Source organism: Miniopterus natalensis, chromosome 1 (genome assembly GCF_054644295.1).
Source record: "Miniopterus natalensis isolate mMinNat1 chromosome 1, mMinNat1.hap1, whole genome shotgun sequence".
NCBI classification, from domain to species: Eukaryota; Metazoa; Chordata; class Mammalia; order Chiroptera; family Miniopteridae; genus Miniopterus; species Miniopterus natalensis.
This window is the reverse complement of record NC_142081.1, coordinates 131,308,765-131,327,982: the sequence shown is the minus strand read 5'-3', so window position 1 is coordinate 131,327,982 and position 19,218 is coordinate 131,308,765. Positions and strand designations below refer to the sequence as shown.

The 19,218-nt window shown below is 41.1% G+C and overlaps 2 protein-coding genes across 2 annotated transcripts; one reads left to right on the top strand and one right to left on the bottom strand.

Annotated features, from left to right (window-relative positions):
- The first annotated feature begins 3,611 nt into the window (after positions 1–3,611).
- On the top strand, positions 3,612–4,109 carry UCN3 (urocortin 3). Its single transcript, XM_016219745.2, has one exon. The coding sequence runs from the start codon at positions 3,612–3,614 to the stop codon at positions 4,107–4,109; it is 498 nt and encodes a 165-aa protein (XP_016075231.2).
- Positions 4,110–10,962: 6,853 nt separating this feature from the next.
- Positions 10,963–18,637, bottom strand: TUBAL3 (tubulin alpha like 3). Its single transcript, XM_016219733.2, has 4 exons — positions 18,548–18,637; positions 16,210–16,453; positions 13,298–13,450; positions 10,963–11,903 (listed from the first exon to the last, which is right to left on the bottom strand). The coding sequence occupies exons 1-4, from the start codon at positions 18,635–18,637 to the stop codon at positions 10,963–10,965; spliced, it is 1,428 nt and encodes a 475-aa protein (XP_016075219.2).
- Between the last annotated feature and the right edge of the window lie 581 nt (positions 18,638–19,218).

Here is a 19,218-nt window from a genome sequence, read left to right as displayed (position 1 = left end):
AGATGTTTCAAGTTACAAAACAAATAGACTGTATCTTAAGGTTTTGATCACAGGTACTTTTAGGACAGCATCTTTAACCACTGCCTAGGCCTAAGAGGATCCCAACGGGCACCCTGCCTACTCACATTCGGGAGCTCCTGGGAGCATCCACCAATTCCAAGGCCAACCCAAGATGATCCAGCGGGAACCCATGGGTCCACCTGTCTGAAGGAGGAGCCAGTACACTCAAAGGACAGCTACCAGCCACCAACATCAAGATGTTATTTAGTCCCGTGGAGCTTTGGCCTCAGGTGGGAAAGTTTTCTAGGAAGTTGAGAGGAGACAGTGCTGATTGGCAAGAAAAAAAGCCAATGTTTATTGTCTCTCTTTCTAAATCTCTTCTTTATTTTTTTAAAAATTTTATTTATTTATTTTTTAATTAAATTTTTTGTGGTGACCATGGATAATATGAACATATAGGCTTCAGGTGTGGGTTTCTATATTACAATATCTGTATATTGCTCTGTGTACCCACCACCCAAAGTCATATCTTCTTCTGTCATCATATATTAAGACCCCCTTTTTACCCCCACCCCCTTCCCTCTGGCACCCTAAATCCCTGCTTTAGAAAGAAAATCCAAACCTCCTAACCTACGTTCAGAGTAGATCCTACGATGAACCAACCTCCCAACCCCCACCACCCACCTCTCTCCCACTTACCTTCCTTCCCACCAGTCCCTTTCGTGATTGGTTCCTCTACCCAAACCTCCTTTCTGTCTGAACCCTTATGCTCTCCTCTCCTGGCACATATCCCCTGTCTTGAGTCTCCAGGACAGGGATACTCCCTTCTGTGCTGTGGTGTTTGCCACCCTGAAAGTAGGTTCTTTTTTTATGTATCTTTCTAAACTGTGAATGTCCTGTAAGAACAAGGACTGCAACTTACTCCTTGAATTCCTGAGGGCCCTGGCAATACCTGGGACTCAGCAGGTATCCCCCAAATACTGGATGAATAAATGAATAAATGGGTAAAATTAAGTGCTTTCCCACCAAAAGCTCTAGGTACTCTATGCCTGTCCCTTCGTGTGCCCTTTGATAACACAAATACATTGTTGTTTTGAGATAACACTGCAGGTCAGAATTCACAAGACAACAGGTGAACTTCAAGGTACCTTCTCTACTTTCAAAGCAGGTCCTGGCTCTAGATTTCCAAAAAGCTGGTTAGGGTGATAGGATGTAGAAACACTGAAATTGGTAAGAACTAAAATCAGTAATAAAACTCTTCAAAGAAACTGCCCCTCAGTTTAACAGTGTTTTTTCTTTTTATCAATGAAGCAAGTTGCTAGGGCAAGAGGGGAAGTGAGAGGTGGGGAGGGCTGGGAGAAAAGACAGGTAGGAGGGGTCAAGGATACAGAGTGCCTGCTGTCTCCATGACGTGGACAGCTGCTTCTGGTTGTATTTTAAACAAAATCTCATCCCAGTGTAGAAACCACGTCTGGAATTACGACCCACCCTGTGATCTGTCTTTTACATACACACACGAGGGAGTGGAGCAGTCTCCATAGAGAAGAAACAATACAAGAAAAGGAGCCGGCGACCCCAGCAGAGGCAGAAGTTCAGGGGATGTTCCTGGGACAGACCTCTTGGTCCTGAAGCTGCGCCTGCCTCACTGAGCATCTCCACTCTGGAGGGAAGTCCACTTTCAGGTAAGATTTTAGACAGAGACTTCTTTATGAAAGATAAATTTATTTGCCCTTAATTAGGCAGGAGGTGCTGGGGACTGAGCAGGGTTGAGGCATGAGAGTTGAAAGACAGTGTTGAATACCACAGTGTTTTAAGTAAAGAGAAATGGGGAAGTGAGAGGTGGGGAGGGCTGGGAGAAAAGACAAGTAGGAGGGGTCAAGGATATAGAGTGCAGTTTTAAGTAAAGAGACCATGGGGAAGTTTTAAGGGGGCAAAATGATCCTCCTTTTGTTCATATAGAGATACCTGCTTTGTAAAAGGTACTAGATCTTAGGCAGAATGGGTTCATGCAAATCTATTTTTCTGAACAGAATTCAGTTGTGTACATGAAAAGTGGTCCTTGGTAATAGTTCACAAATGAGGTTGGGAGATAGAAACTACAGGATATTCCCTACTGTCTGTGGGGGCAGTAGGATGCTTGCAATTATTGTTTCTCATGTGACATCATCTCTGTCATCTTTCATTCTTTCAGTACACCTGTGAGGCAGGTAATGTCTTCTTTTTAGGATGTGGGCTAAGAGGTTAAGTGATTCTCCAAAAATAATCAAGAGGGTGAGGGAAATTTTGAACCCAGGCTCTCTGCCCTCAAAGCCTGGAGTCCTTTCCCCCTTGCCATACTCAGGACTTTGGAGGGAGGAGACAGATATCTGCTTCCTATGAAGGAGAGAAACCATAAAGATGGATGTTTTATGTCTCCATTTGATGCCCAAGTTCTCTGAGACGTTCTGTTTGCAATTTGCTCCTCTAACATAGCAATCTAGCCAACACACACACACACACAGACACATGCATGCACACCACTTCTAAGAATGGATTGAATAATATGGCAGGAGTACGAATTCTGGCAAAGGCCAGTTACCTGTAGCACGTCAGCTTTCCCTGGCTGTTCCTCTCTCTTTGCAGGAAGAGCCTTTCATGTATAAACCTTCACTGCTCACTTCGAGAGTGAACTGCTTGGAGGTGTGTGTGTGTGTCACACAAACACTTCCGCAAGCCTACAAAAAGAAAACAGTTCACCCCTATACTCACTGCTATTCCTTTTGAAATGCTTAAAGCTTCCTTAGGTTCTGCAGCCACTGTTTGCTAAAATGTTTTTAAGTTCTTCATTTTCTACATTCAACTTCTTACCAGTGTTTGGAAACAAACTGGGTAAAATGGGGAATAACTCTGTCTTCCTTTCCACCCCCACTCCACTGGAAAATGGAGCTAGCACGGGGTAAGGCTTTGCCTTCCAGCTTCACCACCCTGAAGTCTTTCCCTTCGGGTGCACTCTCCCTCAGAGGTGCTCTGAATCTCAGGCCGGCCTAGGTTCCTAGGGCGGGACTCTGCCACAGCTCTCAGAAGTGAGTGCATATCTTAAAATCACCCAGAGAAGGTGCTGCTGTAACAATCCTAACGAATGGTTGAGTTTCAGATATACAGAGAAGAAAAATGCAGATGGAGTATTGCCCTTTAAATCCAACTAGAGGGGGCTTGCTTATTTTCATAGCAAGTAGCAGGAAATGTCACCGTTTGTGGCGTTTCACTAGAGGTGATGGCAAAAGCACCCAAAGAGTGAAAGAGGAGAAACTTGCTTAGAAATTAGACTTCATTGGGGAGCCAAGGATGGCTTTTCTGTGTGGAGAGTTTCTTTTCCTTTACCCTGCAAACCCTGAACAGAGGTCAATGAGAGTGGGGGTAGGGGGTGGGGTTAGTTTGGGGGGGAGATGAGAGAGAAAAATTGAAACTTGTTCCCCTGAGAATTATTTACATTTCTAACAAGTTTCCAGATGCTGCTTCTGGTCCAAAGAACCGGAGAACCATTGTAGCAGACATGAAAAAAGCTCCACTGGATTTTAACCCATGTCCTTATGACACCCTTCCCACTTCCCTCATTTCTACCACAGGGAGAAATGCTCGTGCCGTCCCACTTCCTGCTGCTGCTGCTGCTCCTAGGGGCTCCCAGGATGGGTCTGTCCCATAAGTTCTCCAAAGCTGAGTACACCTTCTGCTGCATCAGCACAGCCCTGTCTGAGGCCAAGAAGAGCCAGCTGGAGGATGCACCTCTGCTGAGCAAGAAAGGCTTTGCTTTCCTGCCCAGCCAGGACCCATCCTCAGGAGAGGACCAGGAGAGGGAGGATGAGAGAGGGAGCAAAATGAAAAGGACCGTCTCTGGCCCCAGGGGTGGTGGTGAAACTGGAAGCCCTCGCTACAAGTATCTGTCCCAACCACAGCCCAGGGGGAGGCTGCACCAGAACAAGACCAAGAGTGACCGGCGCACCAAGCTCACTCTGTCCCTCGACGTCCCCACTAACATCATGAATGTCCTCTTCAACATCGCCAAGACCAAGAACTTGCGAGCCAAGGCAGCTGCAAACACCCATCTGATGGCACAGATTGGACGGAAGTAGAATGGAGGCCAGCAGGGCGCCCCTTTCAGGACAAGAACAGAGATCAGGTGGAGGGTTAGGGTTTGCCCACCCAACCAGTTTGTATTTTGTGGATGGTCCAGCTTTACAGGCTGCCATATTGCTCAACCCCTCTGACCCTATCCTGCCTCCAGCTCAGCTTTCTCCTCTGTACAATACACAGACGTGCACAACTGTCCCACCTTCACAGATGCGAGGTCATTAAGGCCTCTCCCTGTGTTCTGTGTCTCTTTTCTGCTTCCCCACACTTCTCCCTGATGATCCCATGCCTGAGAAGAGGGCACCTAGTATCCTCTCCTCTCTGCATACCAACCCCAGCCAATGCTGGAAGACAAAGAGACTCACTGATTACTATCCCGCCACCAGATCCCTTCCCTACCCTCTTGCTTCCATTAAAACCAGTGGCTTCTTGAACCCCTGGCTTGTGTCAGTTCCTCTTCTATCAGCCATTTGATTCCAAACCTCTGAGCTCAGAAAGGGAAGGCAGATGAGGGAAGATACAGATGAGTCAATTCCCCATCTCTCCCAGGATGGGAATGCTTCTTGCAGGTCCTAGGGAAGGTAAAGAAGAGCTTGGGAAAGATCAAACTGGCATGACTCTCAGTTTTCATTCAATCTAGAGCTATCTGCATTGGTCCCTCTCAAGGGGCACAGCCTGAGATCTGCTGTCAGGATGCTACCTGGGCTAGACAGGAGAGGAAGCTTTTAGTTATCCCCCTTGGGACACCCCACATCCTCCCTGGCCTGCTAGGGCATAAGGCCACAAAGCCTTTTAGCAGGTGCTCACTGAACCCACAGTAACTGTCCAGCATGGTGCTGGGCACCCAGGAGGTGCTGATGTGTGAGGCAAGGCCTCTGCTCTCCACAAGTCAACATCTAAGTGAACAGACAAAACCAAAATTAAAAAAGCAAATGCCACCAAAGAATATATAAGTGATAAACTGCAAAGTGACAATTAGTGTAAAGAATATATGAGGAATTCAGAGATGAGGGGGTTTAATATGAGTAAAAGTCCACTAACAATGGACATCAGCAAGAACTCTGATGGCCTCTGGTAGCAAAACCTGAGAGCCAGCTTCCCAGAGAGGGTCATGGTTCCATTACCTTCTGCACAGTGATAAGTCATAAATACATAAAATTAATTTCTACATGGTGAAATAACCTACACACACACCAGCAGCTAACACTACCAGCAGCAGTAGCAGCAAAGTCAAAACACAAATGAATGACAAATTCGGAAAAATGTTTGCCACTCATATAAAAAACAAATGGTTTATTGATCCAATATATAAAGAGCTACTGAAAATTGAGAAGAAAAAAATATATAAAAAGCAAGGATCTGAATAGGGTACTTGAGAAAAATTTGTCAGACAATAAAAGTCCTTAAAAGAAAAGAAAATATATCAAATTTTTAAAGGCAATATAAAATATATAAAAATGTTTATCTAAGATTGCAAAGGGGACCAAAAAGCCATTTATATTCCCTTTAAAAGTGATTATTTAAGTTTGCTAGACTTAGAAATAATAAAATTCACAAGCTGAACTTAAGTTTACAAAATAATTTGTTGTTTTATCTTCATTTTAGTATAATATTAATTTTAAAAAAACAGAAAAAACCTAATGATCTTTTCTGTGTGTGGGAATGCAGACACATGGATACACACATACACAAATGCTCTCCAAAACATCAACACTCATCTGAACAACTGAGGAGTTAAGCATTTCAGCAGTGCCCTCCAGCGTCTGAAGAGAGAAACAATACATGTACATTTAAAAAAAAAATTTAAGTACTTAGTAAGAGCCTAAGAAAAGTTTGAAGTGGGATATGCGCATGGAAAACAGTTTCATCACTGAGTATTTACTACAATACAGGGTGGGGCATATTTTGGTAGGTTTAGAGTTGTTTGTATGGAAATAATACAATAATTAATAAATAATAATACAAAAATAAACTCTCTGTTTTGTGTACCCATAACTGTAAAACTACTTTTGCTCCACCCTGTATAGTGAGATTTCATAGTATATCCCAACCATCCCTGATTCCTGGGGTGGAAGAAAATGGATAATGCAGATCAGTCTGGCAGCTCAAAGAGGCACAAGGAAGAGTCCCAAGCAGCTACATGGAAGAGATGACATCTGAACTGGGTTTGTAGTAGGAGTTACATCCGTGGTCACAGAGGAAATAAAAGAGACAGCAAAGAGAAGGAGCAAAGGCATAGGAGAGAGAGAAAAGAATCTGTGCTGAGGAGTGGTGAAAGTATAGTCTGAATGGAATGCATAACAGCAAAGTAGAGGATGGGATTGGAAATTTAAGCTGGAACTGGTGGTGACAGGCTCTGCATGTCATGTGCAGGAGTTTACACTTTATGCCTAAAACAATGGAGAATCCTTAAGATTTTGTATAGGGAGTGGAATAATCCAAGCTGTGCGTCAGAGCAGTCACAGAGTAGTGACTAGGATGGGTCAGGAAGACAACGTGAGAGGCAGAAAAGCATTTAGATATGAGTGTGTTAGGGACTTGGAGAGGATTTGATGACCGGGGCTAGGACGGCATCTACAGGAAGAAAAGGGAAGGGATTCTGAAAACATTACAGAAGCAGAATTGACAGGACTTAATTTTATGTAGAGAGCAGTCAATAATGACTGCTAGACTGTGTTTAAGTGGGGAGATGATGACATAAATGAACAAAGGGCAGAACACCAAAGGAAGGGCAGATTTCTTTGGAGGAAAATTATGTTTTTCTTGGAAGAAGTTAAATTTAAGTGTAAGCAAAATATCTGGGAGGATAGGTCCAGTACATTAGATGGAAATTCCACTATAAAACTCAAGAGAGAACTGAAACATAGAGTTTTGCAGTCACCCATGTAGAGCTGGTGTGGTTGTGAATAAGAGAAATAAAGACCTGAGAAGATGACCACGGGTATCTCCACTGCGGCAGACGATAGAGAGAAAGAGTCTGAGGAGGAGAACCAAATAGTGCCGCAGGAGGCAAAGGGGTAGTTTCAAGAAAAAATAATTACCAAATGCCTCAAGTCGAAAATCTGAAGACTGAGAAGGTTGTGGTTTTGACAAATCCAGTATGATCAATGTTCTTCAAGACAACAGTTTTAATAGAACCATGGGGAGGCCACCAAATCACAAAGACTAAGGAGTGAGAAGATGAGGTGTAGGCATCAAATGGATATTCCCTAGAAAAGCTTGATGGAATGCAAAGATGTGACAGTATGTTATAAAAGTAATAGAATCCAGAAAAGGGTGTTGGTTTTTTGAATCAGGAGACCTTGACATAAAAGTAGAGAGAAGAAAAAAAGTCAATGGAGAAAGGGAGACAGAACATACAAGGAACAAAGTCTTCTAGAAAAGTTAAGGGGAGAAGGCTCACAAATCCTAAGTAGCCTTGGAAAGAAGAGGTCTTCCTCTGGAATAGTAGAGGATATGTGAAGATTCAAAATAATTTTAAGGGGAGTTCAAAGAGGAATGTAAGAAGTTAAGTCAGATGGACATGATTTAAATAAAGTAGGAAATGAGGTGATCTCCTATTGCTTTTCAATCTAATATTGAGGACCAACCCTATGCCTCACACTGTAGTAGGGGTGGGGAATGCCCAGCCCTCAAAATCATTTGGTCTGGCCCTGCCAAGGCCTCACCAAAGGGAAGCAGTTCCAGCCATCACATTAGGGGTGAGTTAATTAAACGTTTGACCAAATATAACAGGCTAATATTTAAGTTGATAATTTTGTATGGTCCTCGAATGATGTTATAAATATCCAAATGGCCCTTGGCAGAAAAAAGGTTCCCCACCCATGCTAGAGACACAGATAAATAAGATAGTCCCTGCCTCAAGATCACATATAATTAGTGCTTATACTCCTCAGAGTCATTTCAATCATTAACTCAGGTGATCTCACTCTTTGAGAGAGAAAGGGCAAATATTCCCTCTCAACCTCAGATCCACATTTAAAATAAGTAAAAGGAGTTATTTTGTCAGAAGGAAAATGGTGCCAGGTGGAAGTATGGTGATGCAAGAAGGAAGGAAGAACCCTGCCTAGTGGCTCTGTTGATTGGAGCATCATCCCATGCACCAAAAGTTTGCAGGTTCAATTCCCAGTCAGGGCACATACTTAGGTTGTGGATTTGATCCCCAGTCAGGATGCGTACAGGAGGCAACAGATCAATGTTTCTCTCTCACATCTCTCTCCCTCCCCTCTTTAAAATCAATAAGCATATCCTCTGGTGAGGGTTAAAAAAAAAAGTAACTAAGAGTAAGAATGAGGGAAAAATCTATGCAAACATCTACTGTTTAAAACAACACTAGTAATCAATGTATTTGGGGGTTTAAAATATGTATGGCATTAAAATACAAGGTAAAAAAAAGCACAAAAGGCAGGATATCAAATGAAGTTGAAGTGTCCTGTGGTCTTTTCATTGCCTGGCAATAGTAAAAACACTAATGCATGCCAATAAGTCGATTTGAATGTTGTAATTTCTAGGGTATCCACTAAAATATTTTAATGAATATTTAATAAGTTAATAGAGAGGAAACATTAATAATAAAGAAAAATATTTGGTAAGTCCAATATTTATGTATGGCATTGTACAAGTAGCATCACAAGTTAATCAATTCTTAGACTCACAAAGTCTTGGGACTGGAAAGGGTCTTAGAAATAACCTTGTCCAAGATGAGGATTTTAAGATATGGAGAAGCTAGGTATATATTTCAAGATCACATAATTGTAACAATGCCATGAACTGGATCCATCTTTCCTAATATCTAGGTAGATATCTCTTCCATGTTACATCTTCCCTTTTACAGTAACATACTTGATTAAAAGCAGCAGCCTAAAGAAAAGTATTTGAGTCTTGATGACTACCCTCTAGAAAATCTAACCCTAAAGCTCACAAGTATGTGAAGTGTCCATAGTACTTGGGTCATCAAATAGTTTTATTTACAACTGAATAAGATAGATATGATTTTAAAAGGCAAACATGAGAGATATAGGTTAATTGAATAATAGAGTCCCCTCCCCCAGTAATTTGGACACTGGCATAGGTTCCTTCAAGCGTTGAAGGTTTTCTTCCACACTTAAAGACCCAGTCTACTATTAGTCTATGTTGGATTTGGTGAAAGTGAGAGTCAGGGTCACCAAGTTAGTCCTTTCTTGTATATATTTTTTAACTTTCCTCCAAATGTTTGATCACAGCAAGTCAGAGATGAGAACGAGAGTCATATTTGTTAGCCTGTTATTACATTGGAAGTCCTGGTGCATTCTCAATTCCTAAGGGAATTCTGGTATGATGTTTCGGTGTTGGCATAGACTGAGCCCTTGGCAGAGGGCCTTGGAAGTCGAGGCCAAAGAAGATCCAGCCAAATACTCAGAGATTTGAGGACTGAGCAAAAACTCACTGATAGTTTTGTGGGCTGGAAAACCATCTCTTCACACGCATTGACAAGTATCTAAATATCATTTCTGCCAAACTGCGGTCATTGGCCTACATGGTGACAATGGTTTGAGTTGAAAACAGGCAAGACAGTACATTGTTTGAATGGAGCTCTTAAAGACCACATCTCAGGGCAGTGATTTGAGTAAAAGCATCTATCAGGAATATGTTAAATACGAAGCAGCAGTTCTGGGGTCCAGGTGGCACATGTAAGAAGGTGGCAGCACTACAGTTTGGCAAATTTCACAATAAGGCACACAACTTTATACCGTCAGCCAAGGCTATAAGGACTACTAGACCAAAAGCACTGACCATGTCGAGGTCCAGAGAGAGTACAGAGGACTGAAGCTGAAAGGTAAACACCACAGATGAATGAGGCACCTGAAAACTACCTACCATCAGCTCAAGAGCAATACCAGCCCAAGCAAGCACCATTGCAGTATCTAGTTCATCTTAATTCCAACCATTACGCTGAACATCATGGAGTCTAAAATTCTGGATAGTGATTTTAATGCATTTATAGCTATTTTGTCCATTTTAAATTATAACTTATTTGAAAATGGGTTACTACGAAACAGTAATACTGTTTAATATCAAAAATTAACTCTATTAAGTGCTTTTTTTAAACTTCAAATCCTCAGGTAACACGCTCTCCAGTCCCCAGGGCTTCTCATTTAGCAAGTCTGTAGTGAAGCTCAAGAATCTGCATTTTTTTCTAAACCTCTGATATGGTTCTGATGCAGGGGTTCTGCGGCCACACTTTGAGAACACCTCCTCAAGGAAGGATAACTGAAAGAGATCACTTTCACCTCTGACTTACAGGACACACAGATCTAAATTTGTGAAAGACCCAAGAATATTCTTGTTTGTTTTTGTTTATTTCTTTGTTTGTATAAAAAGCAAACTGAAACCTTAAGGCCACATTTGGAAGGAAAAGAATCATACTGAAAATGCTCATTATTTAATCAATGTACAAAATACAGACATGGAGGAAATAACATTAACAATCAATATTGTGCTGTTTTCCACCTCAGGTATAGGACAAGGAAAGCATTAACTTTGGGGTTTCATAGTGTCATGGTTGAAAAAGCAATGACTATAGCCACATTTCCATTCTGACAAAACAAAAATACACAAAAACAAACAAACTGACATGAACAATAAAGGACTCCAAAGCTTAAAAGGTTTATAGGGAGCAGTGTTGAATTATATTAACAGACAAGAAAAGATGTGCTCATTGTTAATAGTGGCTGACTTAATTTAGTGTGGAACTTATGTTCTTGCTTCATTTGATTTCCTTCTTCTTCTAATCAAGGGAACTCTATCCACTAACTGCATAATGAATTTAAAAAGTAAGCATGGCACTTAACATTCATTTTCACCATCACATATACATCAGAAACTTTGCCCTACTTCCTCATAATCCTTCTCCAGAGCTGCCAGGTCTTCCCTAGCCTCTGAAAACTCCTCTTCTTCCATGCCTTCTCTGATGTACCAATGCAGAAATGCCTTCTTGGCATACATGAGGTCAAACTTGTGGTTCAGGTGGGCCCAGGCCTTTCCAACTGCTGTGGTATTGCTCAGCATACAGACAGCCCTCTGGACCTTGGCCAGTTCACTCCCTGGCATCTTCGTGGGTGGTTGACTATTGATGCCCACCTTGAAACCAGTTGGACACCAATCCACAAACTGAATAGAGTTTCTTGACTTCATGGCTGCAATTGCTGCATTCACATCCTTAGGGACCACGTCCCCTCTGTAGAGTAGGCAGCAGGCCATGTATTTCCCCAGTCGAGGATCACACTTGACCAGCTGGTTGGAGAACTCAAAACAAGCACTGGTGATATCTGACACGGAGAAGTTCTTGTGGTAGGCATTGTCAGCAGAAACGATGGGGGCAAAGGCTGTCATGGGGAAATGTATTCTTGGATATGGTACTAGGTTGGTCTGAAATTCATTTAGGTCCACATTCAAAGGCCCTTCAAACCGGAGGGAAGCAGTAATGGAAGATACTGCCTGACCTATCAAGCTATTAATGACGGCGTAAGAGGGGCGTTCAATACCAAGTTTATGATGGCATATGTCATAGAGGGCCTCATTGTCCATCATGAAGGTACAGTCCGAGTGCTCTAATGTGAAATGGGTGGTGAGGATGGAGTTGTAAGGTTCTACTACAGCAGTGGAGATCCTTGGGGATGGATAGACAGAGAACTCCAATTTAGTCTTCCTGCCATATTGTATTGAGAGGTGCTCCATTAAGAGAGATGTAAATCCTGATCCAGTGCCTCCTCCAAGGCTTCGGAAAATCAAAAATCCCTGCAGTCCACTGCACTGTTCTGCCTGGGAAAGAAAACAAGATGTAGGAACTCAGCCAAATAAAGCCAGAAGCAGTGGTAATGATGGGACACAAGTTCCCAAAACAAACAAAACTTTCAGAAAGGACTGATTTGCCATCTCCACAACAAACATATTTACTTTCAAACATACTTGAGTAGTTACTCCTGGGGTGGCAAAGCACTTTAGAGAGTTACTATAAGTGAAGCATAAATATTCAACTGTCTTTCACTGCCCTCCATGAATAAATCTGTAGGTGATGCAAAGCAAGGTCTTTATCAATAACAAAGAAAATGACTAGCAAAACGTTGAAGCACTATAGTTGCCCCCCATAGTAGATGAAGTGCTTATCATTTCTATGCCAGTCTACTGGGCTGGTATAAAGGCATTGTATTACCTAATGATTATGGCAAATTCCAAAATATTTCCTTAACAAAGGGTTCTCCAGATGCAGGTCCTTGAAGAATTAATTGTCAGTAAATAGAGTAACTAATCTTCAGGTAGGATGTGCCTCCTGTTAACTTTATAAATAGTGGTTACTATTGAAAAGTTACAAGTTTTAGAGTGCTTTGGAAGTCTCTGATAACAAGATAAACTATGAGTTAGCAAAAGCAAGGGTAAATGGGGACTAGTCATTAAAAAAGAAGGAAATCCTGGTGTTTGTGACATAGATGGACTTTGAGGGCATTATGCTAAGTAAGGTAAGTCAGACAGAGAAAGACAAATACTGTATCATCTCACTAATATATGGAATCTAAAAAAGCCAAACTTGTAGAAACGGGGAGTAGAATAGTGGTTGCCAAGCACTGGGAGGTGGGGGAAATGGGGAGATTTGGGTTAAAGGGCAGAAACTTCCAATTATAAGATAAATTCTAGATCTGGGACTCTAATGTCCAGCACGGTGACAATACTTAGCAACTGTATTATTTACTTTAAAGTTGCGAAGACAGTAGATCATAAATGTTGTCACCACAGAATTTTAGAAAAGGTAGTTATATGAGGGGATGAAGGTGTTAACTAAACCTACTGTGGTAATCATTTTGCAATACATATATGTATCAAATGTACACCTTAAATTTACACAAGGTTATGTGTCAATTTTATCTCAATAAAGCAGGAGGGAAATAAAACATGTCCTCAATAAATCTGAAAACAAAGGAGGAGAAGAAGCTGTACAGAAAGTGTGAAGGCTCCTGCAGCCTTTCCTACGGAACAAGGTGTAATCAAAGCCCACTTTGGGATGCTTCCCAGCTCTGAGCATGGCAAGAGGTTCTGAGGTGAGAGGCTGGGTGGTAACGATGTTTGTGGCAGAACTGCTGTTGATGCTTAGGAGGTGTTTCGCAAAGTCCCAGGCACTCAGGCACACTTCCCCCAAGCCCACTGAGAAGAGAGCCACTTGCCAGCTTTCGGATCCTCTCCAGCACAAGGTCGATGATCTCTGACCCCAGAGAGTAGTGGCCTCGGGCATAGTTGTTTGCAGCATCCTCCTTCCCGCTAATAAGCTGCTCTGGGTGGAAGAGTGAGTGATACTTGCCTGTTCGAATCACATCTGCAGAGGGAAAAGTGGGTCAGTCACTCCACTCCATCAACTGCCAGCCCTCTGTTAATTCTCACACAACCCTGGACCATGCTCCCCTCTCCTCTCCCACTGTTGGGGTAAAGCAATGCATTTAAACTGCTGACTTCACCTTCCTTAGTCTAGGAAAAGGTATAACTGTTTCCATATAAATTGAAAGTATGTTTTTCCATCATATACCCTCTATTTTGTTTCTTAGAGCTGCTGTGACAAATTACAACATTCTGGGTGGTTTATAAGGACACAGATCATTGGAGTTAGGGCCTCCCCTATTCCAGTATGAGCTCATCTGAACCAAGTACATCTGCGTAGACCCTATTTCTAAACAAAGTCATATTCTGGGGTTCTGAGTGGACGTAGATTTTTAGGAGACACTATTCAAACTGTGGCACTTTGGCACTTTAAGACAAGTATTTCTATCCACAAAGAGCCAACAGTGTGCTGGAAAAGCATAAAAGAGGATACCAATCCAGATTTTTATTGGTATACTTTAAAGATGCTTTAATAAAGAAGGCACGGCACGCTTAAAAGCCCACACTGCTCAAATGCAGTTAACATAGATGCACGAGGCAGGGAAATCAGCAGTAAGATGTTGGCAGTATTCAGTACAACCAAGTGCAACCCTTGCCTGGTTTCACTGGCTTTAAAAACCTTGGGCAGCATGAGAAACACAGCACGTTGGAGACCCAAGTCCCATACCCCTACATTAGAAGTACCCAAATAGCATGCCTCCTACAGAATTACACAGTGGTCTGTGAGGGTTAAGAAGGCTTTCGGAACGTTGCCCTGGATACAGCGGGATGCTGCATTGCATAGTAGTGAAGAGCATGTGTTCAAGAACCAGTTTCCTATGTTCATATCTTGCCTTCCTCACTTAGTAATAGAGCAGGTACCTATGTCTCTCGGCCTGTTATTTCACCTCACAGATAAGGAAAATAACAAGACCTACCCCACTCAGTTATTACGAGGACTGAATGAAATCATAGGGCATGATGCATGGACCATAAAAGAAGAATTACAGCCCTGGCCAGTGTTGCTCAGTGGTTAGAGCTTCAACCTATGCACCACAGGGTCATGGGTTTGATTCCCAGTCAAGGGCACATACCTTGGTCGCAGGTTTGCTTCCCACCCCCAGTCAGGGTGTGTGTAGGAGGCAACCAGTCGATGTGTCTCTCTCACTTCCATGTTTCTCTCTCTCCCCCTCCCTCCCTTCTAATCTCTGAAAAGGAATGGAAAAAATATCCACAGGTGAGGATTAACAACAAAAATTATAAATAATAATGATAAAATCAGCTTCATGACATGCATTTATGCAGATTTATCTTACTATACATCACTGGCCTCGGCACCAGATATCCATAGTTAGTCACAGAAGCTCACTGCCTACAAGGAAATGCACTAATTTTCCAGAGAGCAAGATGGTTCTCTCAAATCACCTCACTCTCCTGTATATGATAATATGACCATGAATTTTGTACACCCCCAAATGTTTAAATTTACTAAAACTGAGTTTAAATGACTTTTAACTAATATACACACACCAAAAAAAGCCTACCAAAGTTGGGATTTTTAAAAGTTATATTTATAAATAAGACATAAGCAAGAATCTAATTCTGGGTAGACTCTCTCCTTCTCACCTGAAGCTCTAAGGCTGAGTTCAGTCTAAGGAGGGAGTTTATGGAATTTATGGACTCCTGCTTCTTCATGACAATGTCCAGTTGAGATCTTGAGGGTAGTTAGTTCCATAAATTATTTCAGTGAAATCCAATTTCTTGGAAATCAGTGATTACAGCACCATTTGAACTGTACACTCAACTTCCTGGAACTTTTCCACATTGATCAGAGACTTAAGTACCTGGCCCAGAATCCTCAGTGACTTCCATGGTTTTCAAACACAATTATTTGACGGTTCCTTGGCTTCCTTACCCCCAATGCCATTCAGCTCCACTCCACTTGAATCACCATCACTCACAACTGTCTCCCTCTAAATCTTAAACTTGCCAAATCTTTTCTCTGACCATACATCCTTACTTCCCCCAACCTAGGCCCATGACCCAGCCCCAACTATCTTTCCAGTCTCTTCTCCCATCACTCTCCTACTCACAATGGAAGTTCCAGCCAAGTTGAACTTCTGCTAAATTTGCACGTGCCCCCATGCCTCTGTGAATCTGCAAATGCTGTTTCCTCAGGAAAGACCTTTGATGGCTCCCCAGTTACTCATCCTGCTTCAGTGATACTGCTGTACCTCACAGAAATTTCTATTATTATGAGTTTTCATCATATGACACTGATATTTTTAGGTAAAAAAAAGAAAGTCATCCATTGGCAATTTTATATCATGTAACTTAATACTTTTATTAGTGTTGTGTTAACTATTCACATTTTCTTCTGCACTTGATTATTAATATGCAGAAGAAAATGTGAATAGTTTTCTGTTAAAAAAGAATGGGTTTTATAAGAAGGCAAACCTGAAATCAAAGACAGCTGTTCTCAACGATCTAAGGCAAGTTCTATAACATTCCCAAGACACAGTTTCCTCATCTATAAATTGAGGACGACAACAATGTTTCCTAATGGAATTGTTGAAAGATCACTTGAACCTTCCTAGCTGACACTACTTAATCCTGTTCAGGTAGACTATATAATCTGATAGTCCCCACCCACTGATACTTGATTTGTTTGTTTCAATTGTGGCCCTAGTTAAGTACACTAGAACATAAAACTTACCTTACCTATAACAGTTGGCTCTAGATCAATGAAGAGTGCTCTGGGCACATGCTTCCCAGCTCTTGTCTCACAAAAGAAGGTATCGAAAGAGGCATCCATAGGCTCCATTTTAGCAATTTCCAACTGATCCTTTTTACTGTCGAGAAGAAAGCCATCTGGATGGATTCCATGTTCCAGGCAATACAGTTCCCAGCAAGCATCCCCAATCTGGACACCAGCTTGCCCCACGTGAATGGAAAGGCACTCCCTCTGAAATAAGCCAGCATGAGTAAGAACTGAACAGGCCTCCTTAGGTCTCATGATCCATTTCACTCAGCCCTTATGCTTACGACAGAAACCAAGCTAGCTTATGCCAATAAGAGAAATTTATTATAAGGCAAATTGAAAGTATATCATAGAAACCAAAAACCAGGATACAGGTAAGCTTTAGGAACAACTGAACCAAGGACACCAATTCCATTAAGAGGTTTCTTTCAACAACATGAATTAAGCACCTATTGTGTAATTGGTTAAGAATGAATTAACACTATATATATAGTTTTTTATATATGTACAAAATCAAGCTGTCTTACCCAGAAGAAAAATTAGCTAGTTATTGGAAAGTAATAAAACCAAAATCAATCTGTGGCTTTGACACATATTGAGACCCATAGCAGATAAATTAATGATATTACTTTTTCATATCTTTTTTTTGTTTGTTAATTCTCACCCAAGGATATTTTTTCCATTGATTTTTAGAGAGAGTAGGAGGGAGGGAGAGAGGGAGAAACATAGATGTAACAGGGAGAGACACATCAATAGGGTTTGCTTCCCGCATGCACCTGGGCCAGGGCTGGGATCAAACCTGTAACTCAGGTATGTGCCCTTGACCAGGAATCAAACCTGAAATCCTTCAGTACGAGGGCCAATGCTCTAATCACTGAGCAACACTGGCCAGGGTGTCTTTTCATATATTAAGATTTTACACTTGCTATTCATATTAGCTCTAAATAAGGAAGGATGTTCTAAACTTAAAAGTAATTAAAAATTTACCAAGGAAACATGTAATAGATTTAACAACCCAGCTATACATAAGGCAATTTTTATATACATCAATTTTTCTAAAAAGTACTTGAGATATCTACTAGATAAATAGGCAAATAGCAGCAACAAATAATTGTAAAAGAAAGAAATAATCTAAAATGCCAAGATTTAGGCACAATGGCATTCACAGTATTAAAATTTATAAGAGTGAAAACCAAGAACCAATCTACTTAATCATTTACCTATTGTTCGACATTAGAACAGGTACATCAATACAATGGCATGTTATCCAACCCTTAAATATTTACCCCCCAAAATTGTATGACATGGTAAATGCTTATGATAGAATATTAAGTAAAAATTATATAAATTGTATAATTGTACATAATATATTATGTCAAATACATTTAAAAATAAGTTAGAAAAAGTGTTCTTAAGGTGTATCAAAATATAACTGTAGTTATATCTGGGTAGTGATATTTTTTCTTGTTTAAACTTCACAGTTTTCCTTCACCCTCATCAGCCTCCACTCTCCTATCCTACTTTTAAATCACCATTCACATTATTTAAAAAGTCAAACAACCTTTTTACTTGTAATTTAAACAGACAAATATCTACTCATCTAAGAGAGGAAAAGAAACACTTAATCCTAAAAATCTGAAGTGATAGCAATTGCTGATTTTAATATAGTTGAGTTTTGATTGCCAGTGGTCATGGTATAAGTCTAAGCAGAGGTCTTACAGGGTGAGAAGCCTCTGTTTTGCATCATAGGGGCCCTTCAAGTTATTTGCCTGATAAACTGATAGGCAACCCTGCCCTTGTCCAGGGCTGTACTTTCCCAAGGTCTGAGGTTCAACTATAAGACCTCTAGTGGAAGGAAGGGAGGGAGGGAGCCAGTCACATCCCTGCAATCTGACTTGGACTCTGTTCTCACTCAGCCCATCAAACTTTGCACTTTGTCTCCTTGATTCACAAGACATAACACAGCCCTTGTTGCTTTATGAGGAATTCAAGCTCACTACTTGAGTACTTCCCTCTTGTTTCTTCTCTGTGCAACTATCAGTCTCTCCTGACAAAGGTTGTGAACTGGATTTAGAAAGCACTTCACTTAGTACCAACTAATAGTCCAAACTCTTGGGCATATATAAATCAAAACAACAATTCCACCATAAAAAGCCTCTTCACAACCATACCTCTCCTTCTGTTGGACTTAAAAATGATCTCAGTACAATAGATAGTGTAATCAGATCAAGACTCATCTAAATCCCTAGATTTAGGCAAAAATTTTAAAGTGGGGGGGGGGGGGCTCATTGTTTCCACATCATGAAAACCACTTATATGTAGATTTCTCTCACAGCATCCTTCCCCAGCTGTTGACCACCTAGTCCCTATGGGATGCACACATGGCATTTGCGCACAATTTTTACATACACACATCTCAAAAAAATCACCAACATAAAAAAACAATCGATGCTCTGTGGCCTGTTAGCCAAGTGGTTTAAACACAGGAGTGATACGGTCTTTTTCTAACTCAGCAGGAATACTTGGCCCAACATGGACCAATCCTGCCATGACTGGTTTGAGAAGCAGCTGAGTCTATAACATAACTGTGTCCCAGGGTACAGAACGTTATTTTCACTTTATTCTTCTCTTAGCCTTTCCCTCCTTTACAAACCATCTGTTAAAATATTAACCAAACTATAAAATAATAAAAGATTGCAAAATGCCCACTGAATATCAATATTGGTAAGTCACAGCACATTAATATCTGGTTGTAGGAAATAATACAGAAGATCTCCTGTACCCCTTACCCATTTTCCCCAATGGAAACATCTTGCAAGATTATAATAAATATCACACCCAGAATACTGAATTGATACAACTAAAACACATTTCCATTACCATGAGGATCCCTCATGTAGGAAGTCATCATTTTTAAGAGCAAAACAATTTGAATAACCTTGAAATGTTAGACAGAGTCCAATGGGGTG

What these genes read in the sequence shown, in the direction of transcription:
- UCN3 (XM_016219745.2), top strand. Translation starts at nt 3,612, where the DNA reads ATGCTCGTGCCGTCCCACTTCCTGCTGCTGCTGCTGCTCCTAGGGGCT.
- TUBAL3 (XM_016219733.2), bottom strand. Translation starts at nt 18,637, where the DNA reads ATGCCATGTGTGCATCCCATAGGGACTAGGTGGTCAACAGCTGGGGAA. An exon ending in ATATAAGTGGTTTTCATGAT is followed by an intron (nt 16,454 to 18,547) that starts GTGGAAACAATG and finishes GGCTTATTTCAG; the next exon opens with AGGGAGTGCCTTTCCATTCA. An exon ending in TCTAGAGCCAACTGTTATAG is followed by an intron (nt 13,451 to 16,209) that starts GTAAGGTAAGTT and finishes TTCCCTCTGCAG; the next exon opens with ATGTGATTCGAACAGGCAAG.